The sequence below is a fragment of the Polistes fuscatus genome, unplaced genomic scaffold (assembly GCF_010416935.1).
Source record: "Polistes fuscatus isolate 324 unplaced genomic scaffold, CU_Pfus_HIC Scaffold5, whole genome shotgun sequence".
In the NCBI taxonomy this organism is placed as follows: domain Eukaryota; kingdom Metazoa; phylum Arthropoda; class Insecta; order Hymenoptera; family Vespidae; genus Polistes; species Polistes fuscatus.
In genome coordinates, this window is record NW_025113129.1 from 4,568,970 (window position 1) to 4,584,889 (window position 15,920).

General features: G+C 41.9%; 2 protein-coding genes across 2 annotated transcripts; both read left to right on the plus strand.

Annotated features, from left to right (window-relative positions):
- Window positions 1-3,934: 3,934 nt before the first annotated feature.
- Window positions 3,935-7,914, plus strand: LOC122522078. The gene is made up of 4 exons (XM_043642885.1): window positions 3,935-3,964; window positions 4,049-4,192; window positions 4,288-7,593; window positions 7,675-7,914. The coding sequence occupies exons 1-4, from the start codon at window positions 3,935-3,937 to the stop codon at window positions 7,912-7,914; spliced, it is 3,720 nt and encodes a 1,239-aa protein (XP_043498820.1).
- A 6,616-nt stretch (window positions 7,915-14,530) lies between these two features.
- Window positions 14,531-15,728, plus strand: LOC122522079. The gene is made up of 2 exons (XM_043642886.1): window positions 14,531-14,978; window positions 15,067-15,728. The coding sequence occupies exons 1-2, from the start codon at window positions 14,531-14,533 to the stop codon at window positions 15,726-15,728; spliced, it is 1,110 nt and encodes a 369-aa protein (XP_043498821.1).
- The last annotated feature ends 192 nt before the right edge of the window (window positions 15,729-15,920 follow it).

Genomic DNA, 15,920 nt, shown 5'->3' on the forward strand with positions numbered 1-15,920 from the left:
TATTTTTAGAAATTCTTTCGAAATAAAAGCTGAAAAGTGCATACAGTTTACGATTCTATAGTTTGAGAGCATCTATAGATCGGTAAGCTTAATAGAATATTTTTCAATAAAATACGAAATAAATTTAGGCAGCGAAATAAAAGTACCTAAAAACTCGAAAAAATTACACTGCCTGTATCGGAGCGATCTTTTTTCGACGAAAACAGATTGAATTCTACACGAATAGTACTCATAACATGTAGGAAATCGCCGATATTTCATCATCTCGATTAGTTCGTGGCTTTGCCTATCAAAGAAATCGGCCTTTTTTTTCGTTCGCTATTTCTATATTCAGTGGTATGAACCACAATATTTTTAGAAATTCTTTCGAAATAAAAGCTGAAAAGTGCATACAGTTTACGATTCTATAGTTTGAGAGCATCTACAGATCGGTCAGCTTGCTAAAATACTTTTTAATAAAATAGGAAAAAATTCTTAGGCAGCGAAAAAAAAGTACCTAAAAACTCGAAAAAATTACACACCCTGGATCGGAGCGATCTTTTTTCCGCGAAAAAAAATCGAATTCTATATGAATAGTACTCAAAACATGTTACAAATTAACGATTTTTCATCATCATGATGAGTTCGTGGCCTTGTCTACAGAGAAATCTGTCCTTTTTTTCGTTCGCGATTTTTATATTCAGTGGTATGAAGCGCAATATTTTTTGAAATTCTTTTAAAATAAAAGATGAACAGGGCAAACAGTTGACGATTGTATAGTCTGAGAGCACCTATAGATCAGGACGCTTGCTATAACATTTTTTCAACAAAATACGAAAAAATTTTTAGCAGCGAAAAAAAGTACATTCAATCTCGAAAAGTTTCACTCCTAGGATCGACCCGATCTTTTTTCGGCTAAAAAACATCTAATTCTAGACAAAAAGTACCTAAAGTATTTAGAAAATCTACGATTTTTCATCTTCTAGAGGAGTTCGTAGCATTGCTTATAAAGAATTCGGCCCTTTTTTTCGTTCGGGATTTCAATATTCAGTGGTATTAACCGCAATATTTTTAGAAATTCTTTCGAAATAAAAGCTGAAAAGTGCATACAGTTTACGATTCTATAGTTTGAGAGCATCTATAGATCGGTAAGCTTAATAGAATATTTTTTCAATAAAATACGAAATAAATTTAGGCAGCGAAATAAAAGTACCTAAAAACTCGAAAAAATTACACTGCCTGTATCGGAGCGATCTTTTTTCGACGAAAACAGATTGAATTCTACACGAATAGTACTCATAACATGTAGGAAATCGCCGATATTTCATCATCTCGATTAGTTCGTGGCTTTGCCTATCAAAGAAATCGGCCTTTTTTTTCGTTCGCTATTTCTATATTCAGTGGTATGAACCACAATATTTTTAGAAATTCTTTCGAAATAAAAGCTGAAAAGTGCATACAGTTTACGATTCTATAGTTTGAGAGCATCTACAGATCGGTCAGCTTGCTAAAATACTTTTTTAATAAAATAGGAAAAAATTCTTAGGCAGCGAAAAAAAAGTACCTAAAAACTCGAAAAAATTACGCACCCTGGATCGGAGCGATCTTTTTTCCGCGAAAAAAAATCGAATTCTATACGAATAGTACTCAAAACATGTTACAAATCGACGATTTTTCATCATCTCGATGAGTTTGTTGGCTTGCCTACTGTTTGGGAATAAGCATTCAAATCGAACGACGCCACGTGACAGTTGTGTCGTGATGAAGACACGCCTCTTTTCCCAGCATTCTCTAGAAGAATCATTGTAACGCTGTCTTTTCCGGCAGCCAACACAGTACATTCAAATTTCTCATACGGTTACGACCTGCTCAAAAGTCTTCTAAGTTTCTCATTATTGAGCTCGTTCCGTTACTCAGACTTTTAAGAGTATAATACAATCTCTAAAGTCTTCTCACCGGATTAATATAATCCATACGTCTCATCAGTCTTCTCAATCTACAATAAACTTCTCAGATAACTCATTACGGCAACACGTGGCCACCACCTATTTTGTAACGTAATTATTTATACTCTGACCACGGCAATTGTAAGGTGCTTGGTGTTCTTCTCATTTTATTTTTAAATTTTTTTCCTCAATATTTGGTCCTTCGAGCCGGATCGGGCATTCTTTCTTGCAATTGCCAGTTATACGAAATAGTGTAAACCGTGGATAGTGCCATTTTACTCGCTCCGTTACGATCGTGCTAAGCGAGATCATCGCCATCTCTTGCTCACTCGCGTTAGTAAAACTATAGTGACAACTCTCTCGCTCGCTCGCGATTCGTGCATTGTTAATTTAGTGTCTTCTCTCTCACTCACTCTCTCGCGTTCGTGTGCCGTGACTTATAGTTTCTACTCACTCTCTCTCACGCGTGTAGTGCGTGTATTATTCGGCTTGTTCGCCTATTAGACCGCTCTTAAGAAAATCTCACCATTTTGATCATGCCTGTCACGCGCGACAAGAATGCAACCACTAAGGGGTTAGTCGAATCAATATCATCTCTCACAGGATCGCAGACTCAAATAACAGAGTTGCTCAGTACATCAGCAGCTCAAGGGGCGGTGACTCGAAGTCTGTCGCCGTCAAAGCTAAGTCGTGAACTCCTTTTAAAGGTGCACTCTCAGAATGAGCTCATTGAGGCAATGGAAGATCTGCTCAGCCAAGTCACCGAGCCAGCAGCTGACCTTGCACTGACTGAAGTAAACATGATGTTAGACCAGATCAATGACTTGCACCAGACTTTTAGGACAGAACATTCATGGTTGGTGTCTCACTGGCCCCCAGCTCATTTGGATCACGCTTATTTTAACTCCAAAGTCCATCTCAAGGAAAATAGGCTGTTTATTAAAGTAAAGCGCACATTAGGACGGCTCCAAGAGCCTCTCACTAAGTCTACTCAGTCAGCCGCTCCGGCAGCAGATGGATCACGGACCCGCTCACGTCTCCCGGAACTGACTGTGCCAACGTTCAGTGGAGACATACGGAAATGGCCTGACTTCAAGGCCATGTTCACTTCTGTCATTGGAAGTCGCTCAGATCTCAGCGACCTTGAGAAATTTCAGTACCTCAAGGCCGCAATGCAGGGTGAAGCGTCGGAGCTCATCCTGAATCTCACACCAGACCACTCATCCTACGCCGCAGCATGTTCACTCCTCAACCACCGGTTTGAGAACAGACGACTCATAATCAAAGCACAGCTCGAGAGACTGCTCAACCTCAAACCGATGCAGAAGCGGCAGGCCAGCTCAATAACGAAACTGCTCAACATCCTCAATGAAACAACTCAGGCACTCAAGCAGGTTAACACTGATGAGTGTCTCTTGGTGACGCTCGCCAGTGGACTGCTCGACCAAGATACGCGCGAGAGATGGGAATCATCTTTAATATCCACCGATGAGTTCCCATCACTTAGTCAGCTCATGGAATTTCTCATGGCTCGGGCTCGCACGCTGGATAACTTAGAGGAGAATGCGTCGAAGACATCAGTGCCCAAGCGTGTCGTGGTCCATCAGACATCTCACCAGTCCCAAGCCAACTCACCAAAGCCGGCCACTCAGACGTCTCAACAGGCAGCTCAGTCAGCTCAACCGCGCTCAACATATCCATGCGATTGTTGTGGACAGGATCACTTTATAGTAGTGTGTCCGAAGTTTCGCGAATACTCACTCACTCAACGCTTAAAGGTGGTGAAGGAGCAAAGCCTGTGCGTCAATTGCCTAGGCAGGCACAACATCAGAAAGTGTAACAGCCGCAGGCACTGCAGGAACTGCAACAACATGCATCACACCATGCTCCACGGTGCTAGTATCAGCAGCCTTTTCGCCACAAATCCAGACGTCATTCAGAAAGCTCCAGGGGATCATACGACAGCTGATCCAGCAAGCAATAATGTCCAGAGGGCACGGTAAAAACCGATGCCAAGCCCTCCACCGCATGAATTACAAGTCAGATCGTCGGTGTTTCCGATCCCACACCGACATGCCCACTCAAGCTTCATAGTCATCTCACATTGTTGGCAACCGCAATAGCCACAGTCTTCTCACCCACCTCGTCATCTCAGGTACGCGCACTCATTGACCCCGGGTCAGAAATCTCATTCGTCAGCGAAGGCCTCACCAGACAACTGCATCTTGTGCGGCGACACTCAACGCTGGACGTCTATGGAGTTGGAGGTAAAAAGACATCTCAGACCAGCGGTGTGGTTACCTTCGACCTTCACTCCTGATACAGACCACTCTCAGTGAGAATAACGGCTCATGTGCTAAAGACGGTCACCAGCATACTGCCGTCTGGCGAGATATCTCACGAGCCTGATTGGCCTCACTTGAAAGGCTTAAACCTCGCTGACCCAGAGTTTCTCATTCCAAGAGCTGTGGACGTAATCATTGGGGCCGACTTCTACGGACATCTCATCAGGCCAAACATCATTTGGCACTCACCAAGCGACCCCATTGCTCAACTGTCCATCTTCGGGTGGCTAGTCATCGGTCCAACTCCTGCACCGGTCACTCTGGCAAGAAAGACTCATCATGGCATCTCACAACCGACGAACTCCTGCTTGCAAGATCTACTCACCAAATTTTGGACTCAAGAGGAGGTTCCAACGGCAAATGGCAGTCAACTCACACCTGAAGAACTGGAGTGTGAACACCACTTCAAGACGACTCATGCGAGAGACCTGACAGGGCGTTACATCGTCAGGATACCTCTCAACTCTTCACCGAAGCTCTTGGGCGATTCTCAACATACTGCTCACGCCTGTCTACAACGAACACTCACCCGGTTTCGCAGAGATCATTTATACCAGCAGAGGTACATGCAGTTCATGAGAGAGTACGAGGAGGCTAGTCACATAACCAAACTCGTAGACAACTCAACATTAAGAAGACCACACTACTATCTGCCGCATCACGGAGTTTTCAAACCAGACAGCTCAACCACTAATCTCCGAGTGGTCTTCAACGGCTCAAGCACAACCTCCACGGGTTACTCTCTCAATGATCTCATGCACGCTGGTCCAAATTTGATGCTCAATCTCTTCGACCTGCTCATCTGGATACGACGCCGTAAATATCTGTTCGCCACGGATATCACGAAGATGTATCGACAGATCAAGATACACCCAGACGATTGGGATCTCCAGCGAATATTGTGGGTAGACGAACAGCTCAAGGAATCTCACTTCCAATTCACCACGGTTACATATGGAACCAAGTCAGCTCCGTTCTTGGCAGTAAGAACTCTGCTTCAACTAGTGGAAGATGAAGGTTCAAATTACCCATTCGCTGTGGAACCAATCACCCCCGGTCGATACGTCGATGATATTTTCGGTGGAGCAGATTCAGTAGAAGACCTGATTCAGACTGCTCATCAACTCATACGGCTGTGCCACGCGGGCGGCATCCCACTGGCTAAGTGGCATTCCACATCTAGTCAGCTATTGGCGGAGCTCCCTTCAAAAAGTGGCAAGGACTCAGACATCTCATTTGACAGTTGCGACACCAAAATCCTGGGAATACGCTGGTCATCTCAGGAAGATACATTCAACTTTTCAGCCATCTCGCCAACTCAACTCAATAGATTCTCAAAACGCCTCGTCTTATCAGAAGTAGCACAAATATTTGATCCATTGGGATTCGCGTCACCAGTTGTCATCAGAGCGAAGATGTTTCTTCAATCTCTTTGGTTGCACACTCTCAACTGGGACGACGCACTCCCAGAACCACTCACAACTCAATGGCTCAGCATCAGACAGGATCTCACTAGTCTGGCCAGACTCTCAATCGCGCGGTGGTTCAACACGTTTGCTCAGTCAACGGTTGAACTGCACGGATTCGCTGATGCATCTCAATTTGCAATGGGAGCTGTTGTGTATTTGATCGTCAACTCACCGTCCACTGGCACCAAAGTCTCACTCGTCTGCTCAAAAACAAAGGTCGCTCCACTCAAACAGCTAACCATTCCGAGGTTAGAACTCTCAGCAGCGCTGCTACTCTCCACGCTAATTAATCATGTTTACGCTACTTTAAACATGACTGTTACAAACATACATTTGTGGACGGACTCTCAAGTGACACTCAAATGGATCAAGGCTCACCCTTCCAAATGGGAGGATTACGTGCGCAACCGCGTAAGCAAGATACAGGATCTCACAAAGACTGCTCATTGGAGGCATGTACCAGGCACCTCAAATCCAGCTGACTGTGCATCGCGTGGAATAACCACAGATCAGCTTGAAGAACACACACTATGGTGGACGGGACCACCATGGATGACTCACTCGGAAGACTCATGGCCTGCTCAACCTGATGAAGCTCCAGATGATATATGTGCTCAGGAAACTCGGGAAAGTGTTGCACATCACTTAGTACGGTCCATTCCTGAATATCACTGGGATCTCATCTATAAGTTCTCGACACTCAACAAGTTACTCAGGGTCACCTCACTCTGTCGCAGAGCAATCAACAGACTCTCACGGAGGATTGACTCAACTCCAGCAATTCTCATCTCAGCTGCCGATTTGGAAGACTCACGACTCTTTTGGGTCAAGGCAACTCAGGCAGCATACTTCCAGGATGAACTCGCTCTGCTCAAACAACAATCTCACTTGCCAAGCTCACACCCACTCAGCCGACTCACCGCCTTTATCGACAATGAAGGTGTGCTCAGAGTGGGCGGTCGTCTCAGAAGATCAGAGCTCTCGTATGACACGAAACATCCTGCGATCCTTCCCCGGACCTCAAGACTCTCAGAACTTATCATTGCTCACGCTCACAAAAAGACGATGCATGGAGGAACTCAGACAACTCTAGCATTTATCAGACAGCTCTATTGGATCGTCGGTGGTCGAGCCCCAGTCAAATCTCATATTCTCAGGTGTGTGATGTGTGCTCGCCACAGGGGGATCCGTGCCCAGCAGCTGATGGGCCAACTACCTCTGGCGCGTGTCACACCATCACGCCCCTTCTCACACACGGGGATCGACTACGCTGGACCACTCACGCTCAAAACATGGCGAGGCCGCGGGGCAAAAACGTACAAAGGATGGATCTGCGTTTTTGTTTGTCTCCCAACATCGGCTACTCACCTTGAGGAGGTCTCCGACTACACTTCGGAAGGGTTCATCTCAACGTACCGAAGATTCACCTCAAGACGCGGGACTCCATCCGCTCTCTATTCCGATTGCGGAACCAATTTTTTGGGCGCGGAGGCGCAACTCAAGCGATGCTTCACTGAAAGCTCACCTGGACATCTCAAGTTCTCCGCTCAACTGGCGCAAGACAACACACAGTGGCACTTTAACCCACCAGCCGTGCCCCACATGGGTGGTAAGTGGGAAGCGGCAGTCAAATCATTGAAGTTCCACGTCGAGCGCACAGTTGGAGATACATTACTCACTTACGAAGTACGTTACGCATCCACGCTCCTCGCTCAAATAGAAGCCATTCTCAACTCAAGACCTCTCGAACCACTCAGCGATGACCCAGAGGACACGACAGTGCTCACCCCAGGTCATTTTCTCATTGGGACCGCTCTCAATGCGGTCCCCGAACACTCACTTCTAGACGTCTCGGTTAATCAGCTGTCCCGATGGCAATTCATCAAACAGCGGATGTAGCAGTTCTGGCGCTTGTGGTCCACTCAATACTTACAGCGATTGCAAGCCATCTCAAAGTGGAGGCACTCTCACAATAATATACAAGTCGGCTCTCTAGTTCGTCTCACAGATGAGCGGCTGCCTCCAGGAAATTGGCCCATGGCCAGAGTACTCAAGCTGTTGCCAGGGGAAGACGGACTCACCAGGGTGGTGTCTCTCAAAACGGCAACCACCACGCTCACCCGGCCGATCGCCAAGCTCGCCGTGCTTCCAGTGAATCAACAAAAGGACTTCTAACTCATCATCAACCCAGTTGCTGATAGCGGTGGGAATGTTTGGGAATAAGCATTCAAATCGAACGACGCCACGTGACAGTTTTGGCGTGATGAAGACACGCCTCTTTTCCCAGCATTCTCTAGAAGAAACATCGTAACGCCGGCTTTTCCGGCAGCCAACACAGTACATTCAAATTTCTCCTACGGTTACGACGTGCTTAAAAGTCTTCTCAGTTTCTCATTATTGAGCTCGTTCCGTTACTCAGACTCTCAAGAGATTAATACAATCTCTAAAGACTTCTCACCGGATTAATATAATCCATACGTCTCATCAGTCTTTTCAATCTACAATAGACTTCTCAGAAAACTCATTACGGCAAAACGTGGCCACCACCTATTTTGTAACGTAATTATTTATACTCTGACCACGGCAATTGTAAGGTGCTCGGTGTTCTTCTCATATTATTTTTTAATTTATTTCCTCAAAACCTACAAAGAATTCGGCCCTTTTTTTCGTTCACGATTTCTATATTCAGTGGTATGAACAGCCATATTTTTAGAAATTCTTTCGAAATAAAGGCTGAAAAGGGTATACAGTGGACGATTCTATAGTCTGAAAGCACCAATAGATCGGTAAGCTTGCTAGAATATTTTTTTATTAAAATACGAAATAATTCTTATTCAGCGAAAAAAAAGTACATACAAACTCGAAAAAACATCACTCCCAGGATCGGCGCGATCTTTTTTCGGCGAAAAAACATCGAATTCTAGACGAAAAGTAACCAAAATATTTAGAAAATCGACGATTTTTCATCTTCTTGAGGACTTCGTAGCAATGCTTACAAAAAACTCTGCCCTTTTTTTTTGTTCGGAATTGCTATATTTAGTGGTATGAACCGCCATATTTTTAGAAATTCTTTTGAAATAAGGGCTGGTAATGGTATACAGTGGACGATTCTATAGTCTAAGAGCACCTTTAGATTTGGACGCTTGCTATAAAATTTTTTCAATAAAATACGAAATAATTTTTAGGCAGCGAAAAAACAGTACTTAATAACACGAAAAAATTTTAATCCTAGGATCGACGCGATCTTTTTTCGGCGTAAAAACATCGAATTCTACACGAAAAGTACGCAAAACATGTAGGAAATCGACAATTTTTCATCTTATCAAGGAGTTCGTGGCCTTGCCTTCAAAGAATTCGGCCAATTTTTTCGTTGGTGATTTCTATATTCAGTGGTATAAACCGCAATATTTTTTTAATTTCTTTCGAAAAAAAGTATGAACAGGGCATACAGTGGACGATTCTATAGTCTGAGAGCATCAATAGATCAGGAAGCTTGCTAGAAAATTTTTTCAATATAATACGAAAAAATTCTTAGGGAGCGAAATAAAAGTATCTAATAACACGAATAAATCTTGATCCCAGGATCGGAGCGATCTTTTTTCGGCGAAAAAACATCGAATTCTAGACGAAAAGTACCTAAAATATTTAGAAAATCGACGATTTTTCATCTTCTCGAGGATTCGTAGTAATGCTTACAAAGAGCTCGGCCCTTTTTTTGTTCGGATTGGCTATATTTAGTTGTATGAACCGCCATATTTTTAGAAATTCTTTCGAAATAAAGGCTGAAAAGAGTATACAGTAGACGACTTTATAGTCTAAGAGCAAATATATATCGGGACGCTTGCTATAAAATTTTTTCAATGAAATACGAAATAATCTATAGGCAGCGAAAAAAAGTACCTTAAATCTCGAAAAAATTTCACTCCCTTTATCGGCGCGATCTTTTTTCGGCGAAAAAACATCGAATTCTAGACGAAAATTACCAAAAATATTTAGGAAATGGACGATTTTTCATCTTATCGAGGTGTTCGTGGCCTTGCCTACAAAGAAATTGGCCCTTTATTTCGGTCGGTATTTCTATATTCAGTGGTATGAACCGCAATATTTTTAGAAATTCATTCGAAATAAAGGCTGAAAAAGGGTATACAGAGGACGATTCTATAGTCTGAGAGCACCAATAGATCAGGAAGCTTGCTAGAAAATTTTTTCAATATAATACGAAAAAATTCTTAGGGAACGAAAAAAAAGTATCTAAAAACACGAAAAAATTTTTATCCCAGGATCGGCGCGATCTTTTTTTGGTGAAAAAACATCGAATTCTAGACGAATTGTACACAAAATATTTAGAAAATCGACGATTTTTCATCTTCTCGAGGACTTCTTAGCATTGCTTACAAAGAATTCGGCCCTTTTTTTCGTTCGGGATTTCAATATTCAGTGGTATGAACCGCAATATTTTTAGAAATTCTTTCGAAATAAAGGTTAAAAAGGTCATACAGTTTACGATTCTATAAGTTGAGAGCATCTATAGATCGGTAAGCATGATAGAATATTTTTTCAGTAAAATACGAAATAAATTTAGGCAGCGAAAAAAAAGTACCTAAAAACTCGAATAAATTTTACTTAATAAATCGGTGCCACCATTTTTTTGGTGAAAAAACATCGAATTCTACAAGAATAGTACTCATTACATGTAGGAAATCGACGATATTTCATTATCTCGATGAGTTCGTGTCCTTGCCTACGAAGAAATCGGTCCTTTTTTTCGTGCGCGATTTCTATATTCAGTGGTATGAACCGCAATATTTTAGGCAAAACTCTCGAAATAAAGGCTGAAAAGGGCATACAGTGGACGATTCTATATTCTGAGAGCAACTATAAATCGGGAAGCTGAAAAGAAAATTTTTTCAATAAAATACGAAAAAATTCTTGGCCAAAAAAGAAAACGCACTCTAAAACTCGAAAAATTTTCACTGCCAGGATCTGCGCGATATTCATTCGGCGAAAAATCATAAGATTCTAAACGAAAAGTAACTAAAACATCTAGGAAATCGACGATTCTTTATCATCTCGAGTAGTTGGTGGCCTTCCCTACCAATTCATCGGCCCTTTTTTATGTTCGATAATTCTATATTCAGTGGTATGAACAGCCATATTTTTAGAAATTCTTTCGAAATAAGGGGTGAAAAGGGTATACAGTGGACGAATCTATAGTCTGAGAGAACCTATAGATTGGGACGCTTGCTGTAAAATTTTTTCAATAAAATACGGAATAATATTTAGGCAGCGAAAAAAAAGTACCTACAAACTCGAAAAAACTTCACTCCCAGGATCGGCGCGATCTTTTTTCGGCGAAAAAACATCGAATTCTAGAAGAAAAATACCAAAAATATTTAGAAAATCAACAATTTTTCATCTTCTCGAGGAGTTCGTAGCATTGCTTACAAAGATTTTGGCCCTTTTTTTCTTTCGGGATTTCAGTATTTAGTGGTATGAACCGCAATATTTTTAGAAATTCTTTCAAAATAAAGGCTGAAAAGGGTATACACAGGACGATTCTATAGTCTGAGAGCACCAATAGATCAGGAAGCTTGCTTTAAAATGTTTTCAATATAATACGAAAAAATTCTTAGGGAGCGAAAAAAAGTATCTAATAACAAGAATAAATTTTAATCCCAGGATCGGAGCGATCTTTTTTCTGCGAAAAAACATCGAATTCTAGACGAAAAGTACCTAAAATATTTAGAAAATCGACGATTTTTCATCTTATCAAGGTGTTCGTGGCCTTGCTTACAAAGAATTCGGCCCTTTTTTTCGTTCGGGATTTCAGTATTTAGTGGTATGAACCGCAATTTTTTTAGAAATTCTTTCGAAATAAATGATAAACAGGGCATACAGTTATCGATTCTATAGTCATTGAGCACTTATAGTTCAGGAAGCTTGCTAGAAAATTTTTTCAATAAAATACGAAAAAATTCTTGGGGAGCGAAAAAAAAGTATCTAATAACACGAAAAAATTTTAATCCCATGATCGGTGCGACCATTTTTTGGTGTAAAAACATCGAATTCTACAAAAATAGTACTCATAACATGTAGGAAATCGCCAATTTTTCATCATTTTGATGAGTTCGTGGTCTTGCTTGTAAAGAAATCGGCCATTTTTTTCGTGCGCGATTTCTATATTCAGTGGTATGAACCGCAATATTTTAGGCAAAACTCTCGAAATAAATGCTGAAAAGGACATACAGTGAACGATCCTATATTCTGAGAGCACGTATAAATCAGGAAGCTTAAAAGAAAATTTTTTCAATAAAATACGAAAAAATTCTTAGCCAGCAAAAAAAAAGTACTTAAAAACTCGAAAAAATTTCACTCCCAGGATCAGCGCTATCTTTTTTCGGCGAAAAAACATCGAATTATATACAAATAGTACCAAAAATATTTAGAAAATCGACGATTTTTCATCTTCTCGAGGAGTTCGTAGCATTGCTTACAAAGAATTCGGCCCTTTTTTTCGTTCGCGATTTGTATATTCAGTTGTATGAACCGCAATATTTTTTGAAATTCTTTCGAAATAAAGGATGAACAGATCATACAGTTGACGATTCTATAGTAATTGAGCACTTATATTTCGGGAATCTTGCTTGAAAATTTTTAGAATAAACTTAGAAAAAAAATTTCTTAGGGTGCGAAAAAATAGTACATAATAACTCAAAAAATTTCGCGCGCACGAACAGCGCGATCTTTTTTTGGCGAGAAATAATCGAATTCTACACGAATAGTACTCATATCATGTTGGAAATCGACGATTTTTCATCTTATCAAGGAGTTCGTGGCCTTGCCTACAAAGAAATCGGCCCTTTTTTTCGTTCCGTATTTCTATATTCAGTTGTATGAACCGTCATATATTTAGAAATTCTTTCAAAATAAAGGCTGTAAAGGGCATACATGTACGATTCTATAGTCATTGAGCACCTATAGATCGTAAAGTTAGCTAGAAAATTTTTTCAATAAAATACGAAAAAATTCTTAGGGAGCGAAAAAAAGTACCGAATAATTCAAAAAATTGCGCGTCCGATGCGTTGAATGCGAATTACGGATCGTTATTAGCAACTAAAAAGTCGTTCGTCGATCAGTTTGCCATTTCCGCGCATCTCTCGCGAGTAAATTCGGCTACTCGCCTCCGATGGGAGGAACAGCGATAGCGAGACACATTCCCTGCGGTAGAAGAGTTTGTGGTGTTTTTACGCGAGAGAGGAAAGGCGTTATTAATCACTAAATCAACAGAAAGGAATAGAAGAATTGAACGTAGGAACGCGCCGACAAAGCCCGATAGGATTCAGCTTCGGTCAAGGAGAACGTTGCGTAACGAGCCCATTTTTAACAGTCCGCGAAATTGGCTGCGAAATACTGACCGAAGAGGACAACGACCACTTCAAGCGTATTCCACTCGTGCACCTATCTCGTGTGGCATATGTCGCGATAGGCATCATACTACGGAGTGCGAGCAGTTTCTTAGGGTGGAACCTGAGGTTCGCAAAAGAATCGTGGTTAATGCCAATTTATGCTTGAATTGTCTTCAAGCGGGTCATCGCTTCAATGTGTGCAAGTGAGTTGTTGCATATAAGAGAGACCGTTGCAGCAAGTGCAACGGTGGGCACCACGAACAATGGCATCCAAGGGGCATTGAGAATGCAGGATGCACAAGCACGGCTCAGTAACTCGCAAGCACCCGCGTTGTTGTTAACGGCGGTGGTGCACTTGTTAGATCGCGACGGAAGGCCACACGAGTGCTGTGTACTCCTGGATTCAGGTTCCGAAACACATTTTCTAACGATTCGGTTCGCGAATCTTCTACGTATAGCCACACAAAACGTAGACGTACCGATATCGGGATTAAATCAAACTAGAACTAAAGTTAGCCACGCGATCGAGACAATTATGGAATCGCGAACTGAAGATTACTCGACAAAATTAAAATTTTTACTATTACCAACCGTAACGAATCGGTTGCCCGCTCAACGAATTCCGCGAGAAGAGTTAGTTATTCCGGCAGGGATCCAATTGGCAGATCCTGAATTTCTTTAACCTGCAAATGTGGACGCGATTCTAGGGATCGAAATCTTTGCGTCCTTATGGCGCTCGGGTCAGACCATCCGATTAAGTGACGGTCTAATAGCACAGAAAACGGTGTTAGGTTGGCTCGTTATGAACGCAGGGAACACGCGTATTCCACAGAGCGTTAGTTGTCACGCCGCTACCATCGAGTTACAATCACAAGTAGAAAAATTTTGGAAAATTGAGGAAATAGCGGATAATAATATTCGATCGCATGAGGAAGAGTTATGCGAGGTTCATTATAAAAACAATACGCGACGGGATGAATCTGGCAGATATATAGTGAGGTTGCCTTTTAAGGAAGAGGATTGACAGTTAGGCGATTCTTACGCGAACGCGCTGCGAAGGTTTCACGCGCTCGAACGATCGTTATCGCGCAAGCCTGAGATGAAGGATGAGTACACAAGGTTTTTATCTGAATATGAGGAACTAAAGCATATGACAAGAATAGAAGGAGCATCCCGTGAAGAAGGATATTATTTGCCTCATCATGCCGTACTAAAACAGACTAGTCTTACCACTAAGTTGCGAGTAGTTTTTGACGCGTCGGCAAAGACAACCAACGGAAAATCGCTAAATAATGTCTTAATTGTTGGTCCAACAATACAGGAGGACCTTTTTACACTTCTTGTGAAATTTAGATCGCGCGCTATCGCGATAACCGCGGACGAAAATGTACCGGCAAATACAAATGGATCCACGCGATCGCAAATATCAAAATATTCTTTGGCGCCCGAATAGGAACGAGCCCGTGAGAACATATAGATTAAACACGGTAACGTACGGAACCGCCTCCGCGTCGTTTTTAGCAACGCGAACATTGCATCAACTCGTGAGCGACGAATTTCAGAAATTCCCAAATGCCGCTATCGTACTTAAAGAGGATTTTTATGTGGATGACTTATTAACAGGAGCACATACAGTCAGAGAAGCGAAGCGAATCCGCGATGAATTAATCCAAATCACCAAGAGTGCAGGTATGCATTTGAGACAATGGGCTTCTAACTGCGTAGAAATCTTAGAGGATTTAGATACTACCGATAATAATATAGTGAGCCTGGATTCGTCAGGCACCGTTAAAACTTTAGGTATTAATTGGAACGCGGCCGAGGATAACATAGGTTATACGGTAAAGAGAGTATATGATAAAACAAGGATCGCCTAAGCGTAGCATATTATCCGAGATATCGCAACTATTCAATCCATTAGGTTTGTTAGCTCCGGTAGTAATCACCGCCAAAATCGTGATGCAAGGTTTATGGCAATTAAAATCATCGTGGGACGAAGAAGTCCCAGCCGATATGAACGAGATATGGCAAACTTTTCGACGAAACCTCCCCACTCTCAAGAAGATAAGATTCACGCGAAACGAAAAAGAAATAGGCGACGGAAAAGAAATAGAAATGCACGGTTTCTGTGATGCGAGCGAAAAGGCTTACGGCGCGTGTATATACGTGAAAACCATGGGAAAGAATCCCCGAGTATCTTTACTTTGCGCAAAATCAAGGGTAGCTCCGCTGAAAACAAAATCTCTCCCGCGTTTAGAACTTTGCGGCGCATTAGTACTTTCGCGATTGTTTAAGGTCACAAAGAACGCTTTACGTAGAAGTAACATTCGCCGTACAATATTTTGGTCAGATTCGACAATAGTATTGCATTGGATTAACACTCCGCAGCACAACTTAAAAACTTTTGTGTCACATCGCGTAGCGGAAATTCAGGAAAACACAGCCCGCGAGCTGTGGCGACATGTACCATCCGAACATAACCCCGCGGATTTAATATCTCGAAGCGTTACCCCCACTAAACTTCGTAAAAATAAAATATGGAAGTCAGGACCAGCGTGGCTCGTTAAACCGGAATCAAATTGACCACATAGTCGATTAGAACCAATCGAAATTCCAGAAATAAGAAGGATTGCAATGCACGCGATATTGAACACTCCATTTAATTTATTTACGAGGTATTCTTCATTCATAAAGTTAAAACGGGTAATAGCTTATTGCGTTAGGTTGGCAAACAACTCGCGCAATACAAAAGAAAAAAGGATAATAGGCGAATTA